The 21,465-nt window shown below is 42.4% G+C and overlaps 1 protein-coding gene across 2 annotated transcripts; it reads right to left on the reverse strand.

Annotated features, from left to right (window-relative positions):
* Positions 1 to 642: 642 nt before the first annotated feature.
* On the reverse strand, positions 643 to 19,676 carry LOC106611756 (dual specificity phosphatase 29). 2 transcript variants are annotated; one of them, XM_014212304.3, is made up of 3 exons: positions 10,193 to 10,905; positions 2,171 to 2,391; positions 643 to 989 (listed from the first exon to the last, which is right to left on the reverse strand). In XM_014212304.3, the coding sequence occupies exons 1-3, from the start codon at positions 10,357 to 10,359 to the stop codon at positions 787 to 789; spliced, it is 591 nt and encodes a 196-aa protein (XP_014067779.1). In that variant the 5' UTR covers positions 10,360 to 10,905; the 3' UTR covers positions 643 to 786. The 2 variants fall into 2 exon arrangements, 1 of the variants encoding a protein (XP_014067779.1); XR_014392913.1 differs by lacking the exons at positions 2,171 to 2,391; positions 10,193 to 10,905 and adding exons at positions 17,399 to 17,463; positions 19,589 to 19,676 and having other exon boundaries at positions 932 to 989.
* Between the last annotated feature and the right edge of the window lie 1,789 nt (positions 19,677 to 21,465).

Genomic DNA, 21,465 nt, shown 5'->3' on the forward strand with positions numbered 1-21,465 from the left:
CCAGTGGCTTGTTGTTAGTAAAGATTGAAAAAAGCAAGGAGCCTAAATAGCTACCCTGGGGAATTCCTGCTTCTACCTGGATTAAGTTTTAGAGGCTTTAATTAAAGTACTCCCTCTGTGTTCTGTTAGACAAGTAACTCTTTATCCACATTATAGCAGGGGGTGTAAAGCCATAACACACAGGTTTTTCCAGCAGCCGACTATGATCAATAATGTCAAAAGCTGCGCTGAAGTCTAACAAGACAGCCCCCACAATAATTTTATCATCAGTTTTTCTCAGCCATTCATCAGTCATTTGTGTAAGTGCCGTGCTTGTTGAGTATCCTTTCCTATATGTGTTCTGAAAGTCTGTTGTAAATGTGTTTATTGTGAAAGGGCATTGTATCTGGTCAAACACCATTTACTTTACAGAAAGGGTTGGTAACAGACTGATTGGTCGGCTATTTGAGCCAGTAAAGGGGGCATTCCTATTCTTGGGTAGCGGAATGACTTTAGCTTCCCTCCAGGCCTGAGGACAAACACTTTTTAGTAGGCTTAAATTGAAGATGTGGCATTATCGTACGCTTTTATCCTCAGTAATTTTCCATCCAGGTTGTCAGACCCCGGTGGCTTGTAATTGTTGATAGACAATGATAAGTTGAATGTGTTGATCACATTAGCAATGGATTTATTTCTGACACATCTTTATACAAAATAATAAAACCATCTACAGTATGAGTATAGTGACTGCACAGTTGTCCCCTACACTATTAGACTATCCATCTATGTCTCATCAAAAACGTGTTCTCATTGTCGTCTAGCCTGGTAGTGGAGTTGTTTGTCCAGGTCTCGGAGCTGCTCCAGGAATCCAGCGTTGGGACAGATGTTTCTGTTTGCAGCCACAGCCTTGATGGCATCCACCAGGGTCAGGTTCTCATCGATCATCAGGTAGGCCAGGACCAGAGAGGACGAGCGACTCAGACCCATCGCGCAGTGGACCAACACATTACCTGCCAGGGCCAGGGAGGGAAGAAAGGCTGCACACTTAGCTCTCATTCAGTTGGAGGACACAGCTACATGGGTAATTTCATCATATGTAAAACATATTTACATACAGTAAGTACGGAAGTACTGTATCTATTCTGTTTACCTAAGTGATGTCTTGGCTCACACAAATCCCTGGCAACATTTACCGTATCATATTTAGTAGAAGAACATCTCATAGATTACTTGTTGTTTATTTCATATTGTCATTTTTTTGTCAAACAGAATTACAGACCTGTAGGCTTAATATCAAAATGGAGTAATTTCTAAATAGCCTACCTCCCAAAAGTTACTTCTTTCAACAATGTTGCAACAAATGTTTCTACACAGGGTAATCCGTGGTTTCTTATCGTGCTTTGGGGCTTAGGGCCCATGGGAGCGGGTAATTGAACTGTCTTCCAGGCTGTGTGTTTCTGCTAGGGATTACTGTAGGCCCCGCTACACACTAGAGGACTAGTCTGATCAGCCAGTCAGTCAGCATGTCGAAGAGGGGAGGCATCACCTACGTTCCAAATAGCAAATTATTCCCGACATAGTACACTACTTCTGACCAGGCCCCATAGGGAATGGGAATAGGCTATAGGGTGCCATTTGGAACGCACGTCTTATTGCTGTCATGTCAGATACTGGATGCACTCTGCATAACGAGGACAGGAAGTAGCAGCTCTGCTAAAGCTCAAGGCCACAAACATAATTTTGTCATTTTCATGTCCAATGAAAGTGTTGCTTACAAATTACCAGAGAAATCTATTTAAAGTCAATATTCTTGTCCAAGGTCCCTGGCTTATGAGGAGATTACTGTGTGGTACGATATTAGCTTGATATTATGTTTTAGCAGCTTTGTGATTTGCATTTTAACTGCTAATGGAATGGAAGGGAGGATTGTTGCATGTTGTTGGAACTGACAAACTAATGATGTTGAATATAATTAATTCACAAACAATGTAATCTCAAAGGTGATTTTAGAGAAAATGATAGAGAAAAAAACATGCACAGAATATAAAGTCAGAGATGATGCCCTCTGCATGGTAAAAAAGATCATTAGGTTGGCTGGCTGTAAAGCACTTTGTCAACTGATAATGTAAAAAGGGCCTTGTAAAATACATTTGATTGGTTGATTTGATTGACTGGTTGGCTGATTGCTTACTGTTGGGCGAGCTCAGGGCGGTCTTGATAAATTTGGCCGCAGAGTAGAAGAAGGTACTGAGGTCAAATGAGGGCATGTCGAATGCCTCCACTCCATGGTAGGATATTTTAGTATCCCTGTAGTAGCTGGCACCTGTATTCACATTAAACTTCCCATCCGCTGCGTTCAAGACGTGGGTGATGTGATGAGTCCGGAGTGTCCTCTTGTCTTTGGCTGCATACCTAACAACACACAAGACCATGTAAGTGGTATTGGTAATACCCAGCCATCACGTGTCTGTCTTGAGACATCTTAAGACATTGTTGTTCTAAAGATGTCTGGTTGGTTATCAAGTCAAAGTTTATTTGTCACGTGCGCCGAATACAACAGGTGTAGACCTTACCGTGAAATGCTTACTTTCAGGCTCTAACCAATAGTGTAAAAAAGGTGTTTGGTGAGCAATAGGTAAGTAAAGAAATAAAACAACAGTAAAAAGACAGGCTATAAAGTAGCGAGGCTACATACAGACAGTGATCAGTCAGGCTGATTGAGGTAGTATGTACATGTAGATATGGTTAAAGTGACTATGCCTATATGATGAACAGAGAGTAGCAGTAGCATAAAAGAGGGGTTGGCAGGTGGCGGGACACAATGCAGATAGCCCGGTTAGCCAATGTGTGGGAGCACTGGTTGGTCGGCCCAATTTGAGGTAGTATTTACATGAATGTATAGTTAAAGTGACTATGCATATATGATAAACAGAGAGTAACAGCAGCGTAAAAAGAAGGGTTGGGGGGGGGGGCATTTGATTACATGTTCAGGAGTCTTATGGCTTGGGGGTAAAAACTGTTGAAGCCTTTTTGTCCGAGACTTGGCACTCCGGTACCGCTTGCCATGCGGTAGTAGACAGAACAGTCTATGGCTGGGGTCTTTGACAATTTTTAGGGCCTTCCTCTGACACCGCCTGGTGTAGAGGTCCTGGATGGCAGGCAGCTTAGCCCCAGTGATGTACTGGGCCATACGCACTACCCTCTGAAGTGCCTTGCGGTCGGAGTCCGAGCAATTGCCGTACCAGGCAGTGATTCAACCAGTCAGGATGCTCTCGATGTAGCAGCTGTAGAACCTTTTGAGGATCTGAGGACCCATGCCAAAACTTTTCAGTTTCCTGAGAGGGAATAGGCTTTGTCGTGCCCTCTTCACGACTGTCTTGGTGTATTTGGACCATTCTAGTTTGTTGGTGATGTGGACACCAAGGAACTTGAAGCTCTCAACCTGCTCCACTACAGCCCCATCGATGAGAATGGGGGTGTGCTCCGTCCTCCTTTTCCTGGAGTCCACAATCATCTTCTTAGTCTTGGTTACGTTGAGGGAGAGGTTGTTATTCTGGCACCACCCAACCAGGTCTCTGACCTCCTCCCTATAGGCTGTCTCGTCGTTGTCGGTGATCAGGCCTACCACTGTTGTGTCGTCTGCAAACTTAATGATGGTGTTGGAGTCGTGGGTGACCAGGGAGTACAGGAGGGGACTGAGCACGCACTCCTGTGGAGCTCCAGTGTTGAGGATCAACGTGGCAGATGTGTTGCTACCTACCCTCACCACCTGGGGGCAGCCTGTCAGGAAGTCCAGGATCCAGTTGCAGAGGGAGGTGTTTAGTCCCAGGATCCTTAGCTTAGTGATGAGCTTTGAGGGTACTATGGTGTTGAACGCTGAGCTATAGTCAATGAATAGCATTCTCACATAAGTGTTCCTTTTGTCCAGGTGGGAAAGGGCAGTGTGGAGTGCAATAGAGATTGCATCATCTGTGGATCTATTTGGGCGGTATGCAAATTGGAATGGGTCTAGGGTTTCTGGGACAATGGTGTTGATGTGAGCCATTACCAACCTTTCAAAGCACTTCATGGCTACGGATGTGTGTGCTACGGGTCTGTAGTCATTTATGCAGGTTGCCTTTGTGTTCTTGGGCACAAGGACTATGGTGGTCTGCTTGAAACATGTTGGTATTACAGACTCAATCAGGGACTTGTTGAAAATGTCAGTGAAGACACCTGCCAGTTGGTCAGCACATGCCCAGAGCACACGTTCTGGTAATCTGTCGGGCCCCACAGCCTTGTGAATGTTGACCTGTTTAAAGGTCTTACGTCGGCTACGGAGAGTGTGATCACACAGTCGTCCGGAACAGCTGGTGCTCTCATGCATGCCTCAGTGTTGCTTGCCTCGACGTGAGCATAGAAGGGATTTAGCTCATCTGGTAGGCTCATGTCACTGGGCAGCTCGCGGCTGTGCTTCCCTTTGTAGTCTGTAATAGTTTGCAAGCCCTGCCACATAAGACGAGTGTCGGAGCCGGTGTAGTATGATTCAATCTTAGCGCTGTACTGACGCTTTGCCTGTTTTGATGGTTTGTCGCAGGGCATAGCAGGATTTCTTATAAGCTTCCAGGTTAGAGTCCCGCACCTTGAAAGCGGCAGCTCTACCCTTTAGCTCAGTGCGAATGTTGCCTGTAATCCATGGCTTCTGGTTGGGGTATGTACGTACAGTCACTGTGGGGATGACGTCCTCGATGCACTTATTGATAAAGGCCAGTGACTGATGTGGTGTACTCCTCAATGCCCTCGGAAGAATCCCAGAACATGTTCCAGTCTGTGATAGCAAAACAGTCCTGTAGTTTAGCATCTGCTCCATCTGACCACTTTTTTTATAGACCGAGTCACTGGTGCTTCCTGCTTTAATTCTTGCTTGTAAGCAGGAATCAGGAGGATAGAGTTGTGGTCGGATTTACCAAATGGAGGGCGAGGGAGAGCTTTGTACGCGTTTCTGTGTGTGGAGTACAGGTGATCTAGAATTTTTTTCCCTCTGGTTGCACGTTTAACATGTTGATAGAAATTAGGTAGAACTGATTTAAGTTTCCCTGCATTAAAGTCTCCGGCCACTAGGAGCGCCGCCTCTGGGTGAGTGGTTTCCTGTTTGCTTATTTCCTTATACAGCTGACTATGTGTGGTCTTAGTGCCAGCATCTGTCTGTGGTGGTAAATAAACAGCCACGAAGAGTATAGCTGAAAACTCTGTAGGCAAGTAGTGTGGCCTGCAATTTATCACAATATACTCTACTTCAGGCGAGCAAAATCTAGAGACTTCCTTAGATTTCGTGCACCAGCTGTTGTTTACAAATATGCACAAGCCCCCCCCCCCCCCCCCCCCCACCCCCGTCTTACCGAAGTACACTGTTCTATCTTGCCGGTGCAGCGTAGCTAGCTGAATATCCATGTCGTCGTTCAGCAAAGATTCCGTGAAACATAGGATATTACAGTTTTTGTGGTCCCGTTGGTAGGATATTCGTGATCGTACCTCGTCTAATTTATTGTCCAATGATTGCACGTTGGCGAGTAGTATTGACGGTAACGGCAGCTTTCCCCAGTCGCCTTCTCCGGGTCCTGACCAGGCATCCGGCTCTTTGTTCTCTGTACCTGCGTCGCTTCCTCTTGCAAATAACGGGGATGTCAGCCCTGTGGGGTGTTTGGAGAATGTCTTTTTCGTCGTCCTTGTTGTAGAAAAAATCTTAGTCTTATCCGAGGTGAGTGATCGCTGTCCTGATATCCAGAAGCTCTTTTTTGCTGTAAGATACTGTTGCAGAAACATTATGTACAAAATAAGATTCAAATAACGCCCAAAAAATCACATAATAGCACAATTGGTTGTGCCCCCGAAAAACTGCTGCCATTTTCTTCCAGTGCGATTTTGGTGATGATATGTAGTGTTCATTAAGCCTGTGTATGCTTGACATAAAGAGTCATAAGTAAAGTGTTACCAGGGTATTTTAATCTCTGGTTGTAACCATGTCCCCTCGAATCACATCACATCTTAGCAGACACTTTTATCGGTTTCTTAGTCCTTGCAGGAATTGAATCCACGACCTTGTGACATGTCACTACTGCACTGTAAGACTACTGTCATTTCAACAGTAAAACACTGTAGAATGTACAGTAAAATACCTTAAATGTGTTTTACTTAATTGAATATGGTTCATTGTTGGATGTTGTGGTGGGGAAAGAGTCTCTGGCTCTTAACATATTTTAAGTTGTGCCTTGTAAAAGGCTAGATTTGTTGCACCCGTGAGTGCGCATGCTGTACCCCCACATAATACAGTAACATACTGTATTTTAGGAATTCTACAAACCTTGTCCTGAAAATCTACAGTAACTTACTGGCCAATTGCTGTGAGTAATATACTGTAATTCAAAATGGCAAAAAGTCTCAAACCTCTAATGGTTGACTGGCTAGCCATGTCCTTTTAATCTGTTATGCCCTGTAGTCACTGTCAGTTTAGAAGCCTTAGTTGAGGCCTAAAGTACAAGTGATATAAAACACCAAATATCAGATGGTATGCTGTAATATATAATTAAATATTCACCATTAGCAATTTCTGATTTTGATTTCAATACAATTCAACAATAGAGTACTGTATTGCTGTTTTGCTGTATATGTAATGCAGCATATTGTAAATTGTGGTGCGTTATGGAAAAATATTGTGGGAGGGGAAAGAATCGTTGGCTCATTAACATATTTTAAGGCTTGCCTTGTGAGCGGCTATATTTATTGCACCCGTTAGTGAAAGATCTTTGCCAATTTATGAAATGTGTAGTAGTTCCCTAACAATTTAAATGGGACAGATCAGAATGGTAGCGGGTCTTAAAACTTTAATATTTGGAATATTTAAACATGTCCATTTTAGGCCTCTAGAAGTACAAGTGATAAAAAACACCTAGTATTCATTAATATGCTGTAATATTCAAATGCCTGGTAGCCAACCTGCTTGCTCCAATCCCTTGTAATTAAAATAAAATAAAACTTTATTTGTCACATGCGCCGAATACAACAGGTATAGTAGACCTTACCATGAAATGCTTACTTACAAGCCCATAAGCAACAGTGCAATTCAAGAAAGAGTTAAGAAAATGTTTACCAAATAAACAAAAGTAAAAAATTGTAACACTGTAAAATAACAATAACGAGGCTATATACAGGGGGTACAGGTTAGTCGAGGTAATTTGTACATGAATGGTAGGGTTGAAGTGACTATGCATAGATAATAAATAGCGAGTAGCAGCAGTGTACAAAACAAATGAAGGGGGGTGTCAATGTAAATAGTCCGGTGGCCATTTGATTAATTGTTCAACAGTCTTATGGCTTGGGGGTGGAAGCTGTTAAGGAGCCTTTTGGTCCTAGACTTGGTGCTCTGGTACCGCTTGTTGTGCGGTAGCAGAGAAAACAGTCTATGACTTGGGTGACTGGAGTCTCTGACAATTTTTTGGGCTTCCTCTGGGCTGACATTCTTAGTGTATTAGTCACTTTAAACAGTATGGTACTGTGTTTCATTGCTTTGACATTATAGTAATTTACAGGAAGCTGGCATCAAGTTACCGTGAATATCTCAATACTGTGTTGGCACTATCCAGAGATTGAGATACACTGTATCATAAGATACCTTGTTGTAATTACATAAATGTTTAAGACCAATGTATCCTTAACTACAACATTTTCAATAACGGTTACAGAAGAGTTTTACTTGCTATGACTGATATGTGTTTTCTTTATTAACCTTGGCTGAATGCACTGACAGTAAGTTGCTAAGGACAAGCAGTGCCCACCCATATGACCTAAATGTAAAAAAAAAAAAATGTTTAAAAAAAAAACACTGTGTAATATGTCACTGGGTAATTCCAGTAATATACTGTAAATTAGATTACAGTAACTTACTTGGTACTGTAAATTAGATCACAGTGACTTTTTTGTTACCGTAAAGTGGATAACCTTATTTGTACTGTAAAATAAATTACGGTAACTTACTGGCCAATTGATGCCAGTAAGTTACTGTACATTTGAAAGGGGTCAAATACTTATTTCCCTCATTAAAATGCAAATCAATTTATAACATTTTTAACATGCATTTTTATGGATTTTTTTGTTATTATGTCTCACTGTTCAAATAAACCTACCATTAAAATTATAGACTGCTAATTTCTTTGTCAGTGGGCAAACGAACAAAATCAGCAGGGGATCAAATACTTTTTACCCTTACTGTACACTAAATTGACTGTGCCTTTTAAACAGCTTGGAAAATTTCAGAAAATGATGTCATGGCTTTAGAAGCTTCTGATAGGCTAATTGACATCATTTGTAGGTGTACCTGTGGATGTATTTCAAGGCCTACCTTCAAACTCAGTGCCTCTTTGCTTGATATCATGGGAAAATCAAAAGAAATCAGCCAAGAGAAAAAATTGTAGACCTCCACAAGTCTGGTTCATCCTTGGGAGCAATTTCCAAACTCCTGAAGCTACCATGTTCATCTGTACAAACAATAGTACGCAAGTATAAAACACCATGGGACCACGCAGCCGTCATACCGCTCAGGAAGAAGACGCGTTCTGTCTCCTAGAGATGAACATACTTTTGTGCGAAAAGTGCAAATCAATCCCAGAACAACCGCAAAGGACCTTGTGAAGATGCTGGAGGAAACGGGTACAAAAGTATCTGTATCCATTGTAAAACAAGTCCTATATCGACATAACCTGAAAGGCTGCCCAGCAAGGAAGAAGCCATTGCTCCAAAACCGCCATAAAAAAGCCAGACTACAGTTTGCAACTGCACATGGGGACAAAGATTGTACTTTGGTCCCATGTCCTCTGGTCTGATGAAACAAAAACAGAACTGTTTGGCCATAATAACCATTGTTATGTTTGGAGGAAAAAGGGGGAGGCTTGCAAGCTGAAGAACACCATCCCAACCGTGAAGCACGGGGGTGGCAGCATCATGTTGTGGGGGTGCTTTGCTGCAAGAGGGACAGGTGCACTTCACAAAATAGATGTCATCATGAGGTAGGAAAATTGTGGATATATTGAAGCAACATCTCAAGACATCAGTCAGGAAGTTAAAGCTTGGTCGCAAATGGGTAATACTTACAAAGTTGTGTCAAAATGGCTTAAGGACAACAATGTCAAAGTTTTTGGAGTGGCCATCACAAAGCCTTGACCTCAAACCTATAGAAAATGTGTGGGCAGAACTGAAAAAGCGTGTGCGAGCAAGGTGGCATACAAACCTGACCCAGTTACACCAGCTCTGTCAGGAGGAATGGGCCAAAATTCACCCAACTTATTGTGGGAAGCTTGTGGAAGTCTACCTGAAACGTTTGACCCAAGTTAAACAATTTAAGGGCAATACACTCAATTTAGTATTTGGTAGCATGTAGACTTCTGACCCACTGGGAATGTGATGAAAGAAATAAAAGCTGAAATAAATAATTCTCTCTACTATTATTCTGACATTTCACATTCTTAAAATAAAGTGGTGATCCTAACTGACCTAAGACAGGGATTTTTTACTAGGATTAAATGTCAGGAATTGTGAAAAACTGAGTTTAAATGTATTTGGCTAAGGTGTATGTAAATTTCCAACTTCAACTGTACATAGGCGTACAGAGGCCCATTATCAGCAAGCATCACTTCTGTGTTCCAATGGCACGTTGTGTTAGCTAATCCAAGTTTATAATTTTAAAAGGCTAATTGATCATCCAGATACTCAACTAGTCTAAAGGCGGCCAGTTTTATTGCTTCTTTAAATCAAGACAACAGTTTTCAGCTACAACAGTTTTCATCTGTGCTAACATAATTGCAAAATAGTTTTAATGATCAATTAGCCTTTTAAAATTATCAACTTGGATTAGCTAACACAATGTGCCATTGGAACACAGGAGTGATGGTTGCTGATAATGGGCCTCTGTACACCTCTGTTGATATTCCATTAAAAAAATCGGCCGTTTCCAGCTACAATAGTCATTTACAACATTAACAATTTCTACACTGTGTTTCTGATCAATTTGATGTTATTTTAATGGACAAAAAAAAATGTTTTTCTTTCAAAAACGAGGACATTTCTAAGTGACCCCAAACCTCTGAACAGTAGTGTATACTTTTACAAAAAACATTATGAACTCAAGCATCTGCTATGTGGCACTTACAGTGTAGCCTATTATTTTGAGGGTGAGTTCTCTTACATGTCTCCTATGTAGATCCTGGGCTGGACCTCATCCATATGGTCACTGGTCCCTGGTTTGGTCCACATCAGCCTCTGGAGCTCTGAGGCTGGGGGAGTCTCGTACCTGCTCTCTGCCCCCTCTGAACCCCCCAAACAACTGCTGATGCTGTCCATGCCCTGAAGCATGTCTGGTTGGTGATGGTGGTGGTCTGAAACTCCTGTTGCTGGTAGACCTCCCACTCAGTCTGCTTTTGGAGTCACACATTTACATTTTTATCAGTGATTCCAATACGATACAATACAATAACACAACTACATTAATACAATGCCAAGAAGTGTCCTTGTTTATTTCTTAAATCTTTGTTGTAATGAATTCTTTACAGTCATGTTTTTTTCATCATATACTGCTCAAAAAAATAAAGGGAACACTTAAACAACACATCCTAGATCTGAATGAAAGAAATAATCTTATTAAATACTTTTTTTCTTTACATAGTTGAATGTGCTGACAACAAAATCACACAAAAATTATCAATGGAAATCCAATTTATCAACCCATGGAGGTCTGGATTTGGAGTCACACTCAAAATTAAAGTGGAAAACAACACTACAGGCTGATCCAACTTTGATGTAATGACCTTAAAACAAGTCAAAATGAGGCTCACTAGTGTGTGTGGCCTCCACGTGCCTGTATGACCTCCCTACAATGCCTGGGCATGCTCCTGATGAGGTGGCGGATGGTCTCCTGAGAGATCTCCTCCCAGACCTGGACTAAAGCATCTGCCAACTCCTGGACAGTCTGTGGTGCAACGTGGCGTTGGTGGATGGAGCGAGACATGATGTCCTAGATGTGCTCAATTGGATTCAGGTCTGGGGAACGGGCGGGCCAGTCCATAGCATCAATGCCTTCCTCTTGCAGGAACTGCTGACACACTCCAGCCACATGAGGTCTAGCATTGTCTTGCATTAGGAGGAACCCAGGGCCAACCGCACCAGCATATGGTCTCACAAGGGGTCTGAGGATCTCATCTCGGTACCTAATGGCAGTCAGGCTACCTCTGGCGAGCACATGGAGGGCTGTGCGGCCCCCCAAAGAAATGCCACCCCACACCATGACTGACCCACCGCCAAACCGGTCATGCTGGAGGATGTTGCAGGCAGCAGAACGTTCTCCACGGCGTCTCCAGACTCTGTCACGTCTGTCACGTGCTCAGTGTGAACCTGCTTTCATCTGTGAAGAGCACAGGGCGCCAGTGGCGAATTTGCGTAATCTTGGTGTTCTCTGGCAAATGCCAAACGTCCTGCACGGTGTTGGGCTGTAAGCACAACCCCCACCTGTGGACGTCGGGCCCTCATACCACCCTCATGGAGTCTGTTTCTGACCGTTTGAGCAGACACATGCACATTTGTGGCCTTCTGGAGGTCATTTTGCAGGGCTCTGGCAGTGCTTCTCCTGCTCCTCCTTGCACAAAGGCGGATGTAGCGGTCCTGCTGCTGGGTTGTTGCCCTCCTACGGCCTCCTCCACGTCTCCTGATGTACTGGCCTGTCTCCTGGTAGCGCCTCCATGCTCTGGACACTACGCTGACAGACACAGCAAACCTTCTTGCCATAGCTCGCATTGATGTGCCATCCTGGATGAGCTGCGCTACCTGAGCCACTTGTGTGGGTTGTAGACTCCATCTTATGCTACCACTAGAGTGAAAGCACCGCCAGCATTCAAAAGTGACCAAAACATCAGCCAGGAAGCATAGGAACTGAGAAGTGGTCTGTGGTCCCCACCTGCAGAACCACTCCTTTAATGGGGGTGTCTTGCTAATTGCCTATAATTTCCACCTGTTGTCTATTCCATTTGCACAACAGCATGTGAAATTTATTGTCAATCAGTGTTGCTTCCTAAGTGGACAGTTTGATTTCACAGAAGTGTGATTGACTTGGAGTTACATTGTGTTGTTTAAGTGTTCCCTTTTATTTTTTTGAGCAGTGTATTTTAAATAACACTGTCATAATGACAACACATCTGCCACACTGCTCCTCAAAACGGGGCCCCTCAGGGGTGTGTGCTTAGTCCCCTCCTGTACTCCCTGTTCACCCACGAATGCGTGGCCAAGCACGACTCAACACCATCATTAAGTTTGCGGATGACACAACAGTGGTAGGTCTGATCACCAACAACGATGAGACAGCATATAGGGAGGAGGTCAGAGACCTGGCAGTGTGGTGCCAGGACAACAACCTCTCCCTCCACGTGGGCAAGACAAAGGAGATGATCGTGGACTACAGGAAAAGGAGGGCTGAACACGCCCCCATTCACAAGGATGGGGCTGTAGTGGAGCAGGTCGAGACACACCAAGAATGTCATGAAGAGGACACAATAACGCCTTTTCCTCCTCAGGAGACTGAAAGGATTTGGCATGGGTCCCCAGATCCTCATAAAGTTATACAGATGCACCATCGAGAGCATCCTGACCGGTTGCATCATCGCCTGGTATGGCAACTGCTCGGAATCACACCGTAAGGCGCTACAGAGGGTAGTGCGTACAGCCCAGTATCTTACTGGGGCCAAGCTTCCTGCCATCCAGGACCTATATACTATGTGGTGTCAGAGGAAGTCCCCAACAATTGTCAGACTGTTCTCTCTGCTACCTCACGGCAAGCGGTACCGGAGCGCCAAGTCTAGGTCCAAAAGGTTCCATAACAGCTTCTATCCCCAAGCCATAAGACTGCTGAACTATTCATCAAATGGCCACCTGGAATATTTACATTGACACCCCCCACCCCTTTGTTTGTACACTGCTGCTACTCACTGTTTATTATCTATGTTGAGTCACTTTACCCCTACCTACATGTACAAATTACCTCGACTAACCTGTACCTCCGCACATTGACTCGGTACCGGTAGCCCCTGTATATAGCCTCCTTATTGTTAGTTTCTGTTACTTTTTATTTTTTACTATAGTTTTATTTCATAAATATTTTCTTAACTCTATTTTCTGAACTGCATTGTTGGTTAATAAGGGCTTGTAAGTAAGCATTTCATGGTAAGGTCTATCCCTGTTGTATTCAGCGCATGTGACAAATAACATTTTATTTGATTTTGATTTTGTCATGAAGCATTATGACCATCCTGTGTCACTTTACTTGGACTAAGAAAATACACTTTATGACACTGTCAAGAAGCATTAAGACCCTCATAATCATATAACCCAGATAGGCTTATTACGTACATGGCCTTATCAGTCAAAAAGAGGGTGTCTGTCTGGTCCTGCTCAAGAAATTTGCTCCTGCATTCATCCCAGTCATCAGCAACAGAGCATTGTGGTAGGTTCATTTCTGACATCAATCTGTGCGCATTTACAATGATATTTTAATATGGTCAATAAAAAAATATATAACATAGCCTACCTGTCAACAGTATGTTTATGATGTCATGGTATGTTTCGCCTTGTGTGGTAGGTTTTGTCATTTGACACTTATGTTGTCATAACCAGCCATAAAATAACGTAATATATGTCACAACAGGTCTAAATATGTGTCATGACCATATTATAACAGGTTGTCAGCTGTTATGACATGGTTATGACCGTGTCATAAGGTGTTAGGATGCTGGGTGTCAAGTAAAGTGTTACCGCATTAATTTAGCTAGGATTTGTATGATTCTGCTCCGGGCATTGGATAGGGATACATATTTATCTTATACGTTGTCATCGTAAAGAAACTTTTAGCAAGCTTATTTTTATTCCAGTTTTATAGAGATGTGATGGTCAGCGGTGGGGTTTGGAGATTTATTGTCCATGGGGACGAGACAAAATCTGTTTCTGTGACTATTTGTAAAGCGGCCTGGTGTAGCATATGTAAGTGCACTCCAACATCTTGATAGCTTCATCCATCTCTATCTTTCCTCCCCCCCCACACACACACACACACACCACACACACACACACACACACACACACACACACACACATTATAGTAGTGTATGCGTGTGTGAGAGAGAAGGAGAGGTGTATATCTGCATAAGTATAACATGAGCTTTACACTGAGTACCTGGAGGCTCTTCTTCCTCTTCATTGATCTACAACTACATTTCCTCCTCTCCTCTCACTTCTCTCTTATCAATGCGCAGTTTTTTCCCCTCACGCTTTAGACCAGTGTTTCCCAACTCTGGTCCTCGAGTACCCCCAACAGTACACATTTGTATTGTAACCCTGGTCCTCAAGTACCCCCAACAGTACACATTTGTATTGTAACCCTGGTCCTCGAGTACCCCCAACAGTACACATTTTTATTGTAACCCTGGGCCTCGAGTACCCCCAACAGTACACATTTTTATTGTAACCCTAGACAAGCACACCTGGTTAAACTTGTCAACTGATCATCAAGCCCTCAATAAGTTGAATGAGGTGTTTGTCCAGGGCTACAACAACAATGTGTACTGTTGGGGGTACTGGAGGACTAGGGATACATCAACAATGTGTACTCTTGGGGGTACTGGAGGACTAGGGTTACAACAACAATGCGTACTGTTGGGGGTACTGGAGGACTAGGGTTACAACCACAATGTGTACTGTTGGGGGTACTGGAGGACTAGGGATACAACCACAATGTGTACTCTTGGGGGTACTGGAGGACTAGGGTTACAACAACAATGCGTACTGTTGGGGGTACTGGAGGACTAGGGTTACAACCACAATGTGTACTGTTGGGGGTACTGGATGACTAGGGTTGGGAAACACTGCTTTAGACAGTGGAATACTGTAGGGCTTAGCCCAGATCTTTCCTTCAATATAAACTCAGCAAAAAAAGAAACGTCCCTTTTTCAGGACCCTGTCTTTCAAAGATTATTCGTAAAAATCCCAAAACTTCAGATCTTCATTGTAAAGGGTTTAAACACTGTTTCCCATGCTTGTTCAATAAACAATGAATGAACATGCACCTGTGGAACGATCGTTAAGACACTAACAGCTTACAGACGGTAGGCAATTAAGGTCACAGTTATGAAAACTTAGGACACTAAAGAGGCCAAGGCGGGACAGGTGCAGGATGGAGGCGGGACAGGTGCAGGATGGCAACAACAACTGCCCAAGTTACACCAGGGACGCACAATCTCTCCATCAGTGCTCAGACTGTCCGCAATAGGCTGAGAGAGGCTGGACTGAGGGCTTGTAGGCCTGTTGTAAGGCAGGTCCTCACCAGACATCACCGGCAACAACATCGCCTATGGGCACAAACCCACCGTCGCTGGACCAGACAGGACTGGCAAAAAGTGCTCTCCACTGACGAGTTTTGTCTCACCAGGGGTGATGGTCGGATTCACGTTTATTGTCGAAGGAATGAGCGTTACACCGAGGCCTGTACTCTGGAGTGGGATCGAGGTGGAGGGTCCGTCATGGTCTGGGGCGGTGTGTCACAGCATCATCGGACTAAGCTTGTTGTCATTGCAGGCAATCTCAACGCTGTGCATTACAGGTAAAACCTCCTCCCTCGTGGTACCCTTCCTGCAGGCTCATCCTGACATGACCCTCCAGCATGACAATGCCACCAGCCACACTGCTCGTTCTGTGTGTGATTTCCTGCAAGACAGGAATGTCAGTGTTCTGCCATGGCCAGTGAAGAGCCCGGATTTCAATCCCATTGAGCACGTCTGGGACGTGTTGAATCGGAGGGTGAGGGCTTGGGCCATTCCCCCCCATAAATGTCCGGGAACTTTGCTGGTGCCTTGGTGGAAGTGTGGGGTGACATCTCACAGCAAGAACAGGCAAATCTGTTGCAGTCCATAAGGAGGTGATGCACTGCAGTACTTAATGCAGCTGGTGGCCACACCAGATACTGACTGTTACTTTTGATTTTGACCCCCCTCCCCCCCCCCCCCCCCTTTGTTCAGGGACAAATTATTCAATTTCTGTTAGTCTCATGTCTGTGGAACTCGTTCAGTTTGTCTGTTGTTGAATCTTATGTTCATACAAATATTTACACGTTACGTTTGCTGAGCAGTTGACAGTGAGAGGACGTTTCTTTTTTGCTGAGTTTATATATCAACAACCTTCCTTATGCCTTATCTGAATCTCAAAGTAATATATTTGCAGATGATACTGCAATTTATACAGCAAGACAATCTGTTCAACAGGTACAGCAAGCTCTACAAGTAGATCTGGGAAATATCAGGGAGTGTGTTTGCTGGAACCAACTTGTTTCGAATGCTAAGAAAACCAAAGTTATGTTGGTCTGTTCCATAAGGAAAAAGCCAACAACAGGGGATATGATTAATCATGGGGGAGTACAAATTGAGAAACTAAACTACTAGGGGTGCAGCTAGACAACTGTTCATTGTGGTTGTCTAACAAAAAAAAATAATAATAATCTATGTAATAAAGTAATAAGCACTGCATCAGAAGGATAGCTAAATACTTACCAGGAAAGATTCTTAAGCAAAGAACCCAAGCATTAATTGGGAGCCACTGTTCTGTGGTCTGGGGAAATGCATCAGTAAGTGAGATTAGGAGGCTGCAGATTGCACAGGACAAAGCAGCAAGGATTGTTTTAAGGTGGTCATCAATCAACAAGATAATTTAAGAAAACGCCATTTTATTTCACAATGTACACCATTTTAAAATGGCTAAATTTCAATTACAACATTATTCAGTTGATATCAGACAGACATTCAGTAAATACCAGGACAATATTGTCCACCATCTGTCTTATCCCGGCAGAAAAGAGAAATAGTCTAAATAACATTTAGATTCAGAGCAATAAATAAATTGAATAATTTGTCTGATCAAACCAGAAATATAATATAAATTCAAACAATACTTTAAAACCACTTAAATATAATAAATTGGAAGGTTGTGCATGACTATGGTAGAAGACTGTCAAGAGTATTTATCTGGTCAATATGTCAGTGTATTATGTTTATTTGTTACACTGTTTCATGTGAAAATGTGATTGTATTATAAACTGTATTGTAATGTTTAAGGACTCTTGGAAGAGTAGTCCTAATGAGGACTAAAAGAGATCCTAATAAAATCTCCCCCCTCCAAGTCAGGGGCGCAAAGCTGATTTCCCTTATGTCCATGTTGAGCTGTAGCTCTGCTTCTATAGCCTCAGGCTAACCTGTCCTTTCTGCTCCTCTCTGCCTCACTTTTGTGTAATTAAAGATGCTGTGTGTGTGGGAAAGTGCCCATGTTTAACACAGAGGGTAAATCAAAATGTGTTTTTACCTCTACTTACCTCTAGTCTCCTTCCTCTTGCAGGGTTCATGAATTACAATTCCTCTTTTGCTTCGGGGGTTTGTTCTAGATAAAAATTAAATAACGGAGGATTGAGGAATTATCCATGCAATGACGTACAGTACATAAGTATATCAGATTATGTGTTATATTTAAGCAATAAGGCCTGAGGATGTCTGGTGTATGGCCAATATACCATGGCTAAGGGTTGTATCCAGGGACTGCTTTAGCCGTGGTATATTTAAGCAATAAGGCCCGAGGAGGTGTGGCATATGGCCAATATACCATGGCTAAGGGCTGTTATTAGGCACGACGCAACACGAAGAGCCTAGATACAGCCGTGGTATATTGGCCATATACTACAAATTCCAGAGGTGCCTTATTGCTATTATAAACTGGTTACCAATGTAATTAGAACAGTAAAAATACAAATGCTGTCATACCCGTGGTATACGGTCTGATATACCACAGCTTTATAATATCATACGTACTCTGTTTTACTTTGCTACAATCTAAAGAAAGCATGTACAGTATATACAGTGACCTACAAAACATTATTGGCACCCTTGATAAAGATGAGCAAAAAAGACAATGAAATAAATAATACAAATGATTAGCTATATTGTATGCAGTTTTTTATATATATATTATTTTATACTAATACAATTGCTCAGAGAAAGAGATATTGTTTAACAAGTAATACCTTTTTTCTAAACAATTTGGTGTCAATTATTGTCACCCTTAAAGATTCTTATAAATATAATCAAACAAAATTAAATCTGCGTTAACATTCCACTCTTTTAAATTAATCTCAGTTTAAGGAACTGTATTGTGGCCTTCCACTGTGGTATAAAAAACAAGGTAACACGTGTGTAAAATACATTTGTCATACATCACCATAGAGAAAGGCAAAGAACTCACAAATGAAAGAGACAAATGGTTGTTGACCTTCATAAATGGGTCCATAAAAATGGAGAAACCCCCCCCTGAAATATACCACTAACCACTATTAGGGCAATAACCACTTGAACAGCGGTAAACGTGCCTGGTAGAGGGTGCATTTGTATCTTGTCCCCATTCAGTGAGGAAGATGATTTGGGAGGCAAAGAAAAGTCCAAGATCCACAGTTGGAGAATTACAAAACTTGGTTGCATTTTGGGGTCACCAAGTCTCTTAATCTACAATTAGATGCCACCTCCATGCCAATAGGCTATTTGGAAGGGTTGCCATAAAAAAAAAGCCTTTATTGAGAGCAACCAACACACGTAAACGCCTGGAGTTTGCTAAATGGCATTGGCACTTGGACTGGAACGGGATGGTATGGTCAGATGAGCCGAAAATAGATGTCTTTGGTCATGCACACCAGCGGTAGGTTTGGCGTAGAAAGAAGATTGCATATGCAGAAAATAACCTCATACGTACTGTAAAATACGGTGGTGGATCTTTGATGTTATGGGGCTATTTTGCTTCTACTGGTCCTGGGGCCCTTGTTAAGATGAACGGCATCATTAACCTTACCCAGTACAAGGACATTTTAGCCAGAACCTGGTTGCCTCTGCCAGGAGGTGGACACTTGGTCAGAAGTGGATCTTCCAGCAAGACATTGACCCCAAGCACACCGAAATCCACAAAGAAATAGTTTACTGACCACATAGCCATTGCAAAATGTTGATTATCTCAGTCATTGGACTTGAACCTCATTGAAAACCTGTGGCTGGTATTGAAGAGGGCAGTCCATAAGCACAGACCATGGGATATAAAGTATCTGAAAATATTCTGCACGGAGGAATGGTCTAAGATCCCTCCCAATGTGTTGTCCAATCTCATAAAACATTATAGAAAAAGGCTGTGTCATTATCCTAGCAAGAAGAGGGTGCACAACATATTGAAAACAGGGGTGGCAATCATTCTTTGACATACAATTTTGAGAGAAAACAATGATTATTTGTTCAACAAAATCTCTCTCTGCGCAACAATATTAGTATAAAAGAATATAAGGTAAAAAAATGTGGAGTATGCAATGTAGCTCAGCATTTGTATGATGAATTTTCTCTTTTTTGCTCATCATTATCAAGGGTGCCAATACTTTTGGATGTGACTGTATATCCAAATTGATGTTGTGAAGCGATTACTGAACAACAGACAGCTCATAAAATGTATATTAGACAGCTGAAATAATGGACACACTTGCCTTGTAGTGTTGCTTGTCAGGAAATCTTATTAAATAGGAGCTCCTGTACATGTAGGCTAGCGGCACAACTGTCTGTAGGTACTATTAGTGTCATCTACCAGGCAACGTTTTCTTTCTATTTAAATATCTGAATGATCTCAGCTCAAAATAATTCTGGCATCATCTTCTGCATACCCCTAAAGTTATGTGAGCTAGGCTACCAGTAGGTATGGAGAGTGTTAGAGGCAGGGGCGGAAATCCCGGGGTGGATGGGGGGGACACGACCCCCCCATCCTGGGAAAAATATGATTTGTCCCCCCCAATATATCACTGAAACATAACTATGTAATTTAAATAATATTAATAATACGCAATGAAAGCAATTGTGCTGATTATAGACACTTAATAGCGCGTTTTTAAGTTTCAAAAGACCCCCCCCTACCCTTTGCCTCACAATGTTTTGATCCACTGCCAGTTCCTTAGCTTGCTAGGTAACAGAGAGGTCGTATCTACTGTCTGAAAGGCACTCAATGCACGTAACTGACGTGAGGTTAATCCAGTCAATCGCGCACACACACTAGCTGAATATGCAGAGCTAGCGCGCAAATATGAACTATTAAGCTAGCTAGTACCTATTCCATTTATGTGGCATCGTCAAAGATGGAATCAGCATGCAGATGATGTAAGTTAGTGCTTCAAAGTCCCTGTGATAAGGTTAGCGATAAACTGAAATCCAAACTGAACAGAACTACACTCTCTTCTACCATTGTCTTAAATATATTTAAATGGTCTCGTTGCAAAAGCTAAATTGTTGCAAGGGAACTTTTTATTTATTTATTTTATTTCACCTTTATTTAACCCGGGTAGCAAAGATTATAGCAAACACCACTGAAACTGAATTGATGCTCGCTAGCTTTGCAAATTCAGCTATTGTTGGAAGCCAGCCAATATGAAACAAACTATTAAAATTACAAAAGGTTGCAGCATATGTTGTGTAAATGGTGAACTCATACAGCTGTCAACTCTTGTCATTTTAATCCGTTTCACATTTGCTAGCTACCTTTTAGATCGAAGCCCAAATAGAATAATTGAAGATGATAGAAGCCCATCTCCTACTGTAAATAACCTACACACTGTGTGTGTAGCCAGCCAGCCAGCCAGGTAGAAAAATGGCCGAAAAATGGCAGAAAAATAAAAGACGGACATCAGAGTATTTTTCAATACACCAAAACGCATAGTAAGAACCCTAGTAGCCTAATATCTCAAAGACTAGTTGATAAAATGTTCATAAGAAAGAAATGAAATTCTAATGGAAATGTTTCACAATGATGTCATTAGGCAGAGCAGGCAACAGATGGCACACAGACAGCAGAGTTGGGGACAGATATGCAGGGACAGACTGGCAGAGACAGGGAGTCTCAGGTAAGTTTGTTGAGTCTTTGTTTGGCAACATTATGAAAGGTTCTCAATTTTTTTGACTTGTAAAATAGGAACATAATTGGAAAATGCCATGGATACCCCCACTCTCAACTTAAACTGGTGACTGAACTAAGATTTGTTAAAGGCAGTGGTATTGCTGTTGTGATTAGTTGTGTAGTTTTGGGTACCGGTAGTTAGGAGTACGGCAAACACCTTATTTCTTTGGTTCCTCAATATACATTTACCATATTACAATGTAGGCTATGTGTTACAGCACTACTTTTGGTGTCCCCCTCAGGAATTGCTCTTGAGAAAATTTCATGTAATTGTCCCCTCCAAAGTTGATATCAGATTTTCGCCCCTGGTTAGAGGACACACTGTTCAGTTTTGTCGGCAGCAAGAAAATAACTTAATGAAGTACTGCTCTTGCTTTCTATGTTTCTGTTTATGGAAAAGGACATTCCTTTACATTGTGTGCA

This window comes from Salmo salar, chromosome 01, assembly GCF_965601325.2.
Source record: "Salmo salar chromosome 01, fSalSal1, whole genome shotgun sequence".
Taxonomy (NCBI): domain Eukaryota; kingdom Metazoa; phylum Chordata; class Actinopteri; order Salmoniformes; family Salmonidae; genus Salmo; species Salmo salar.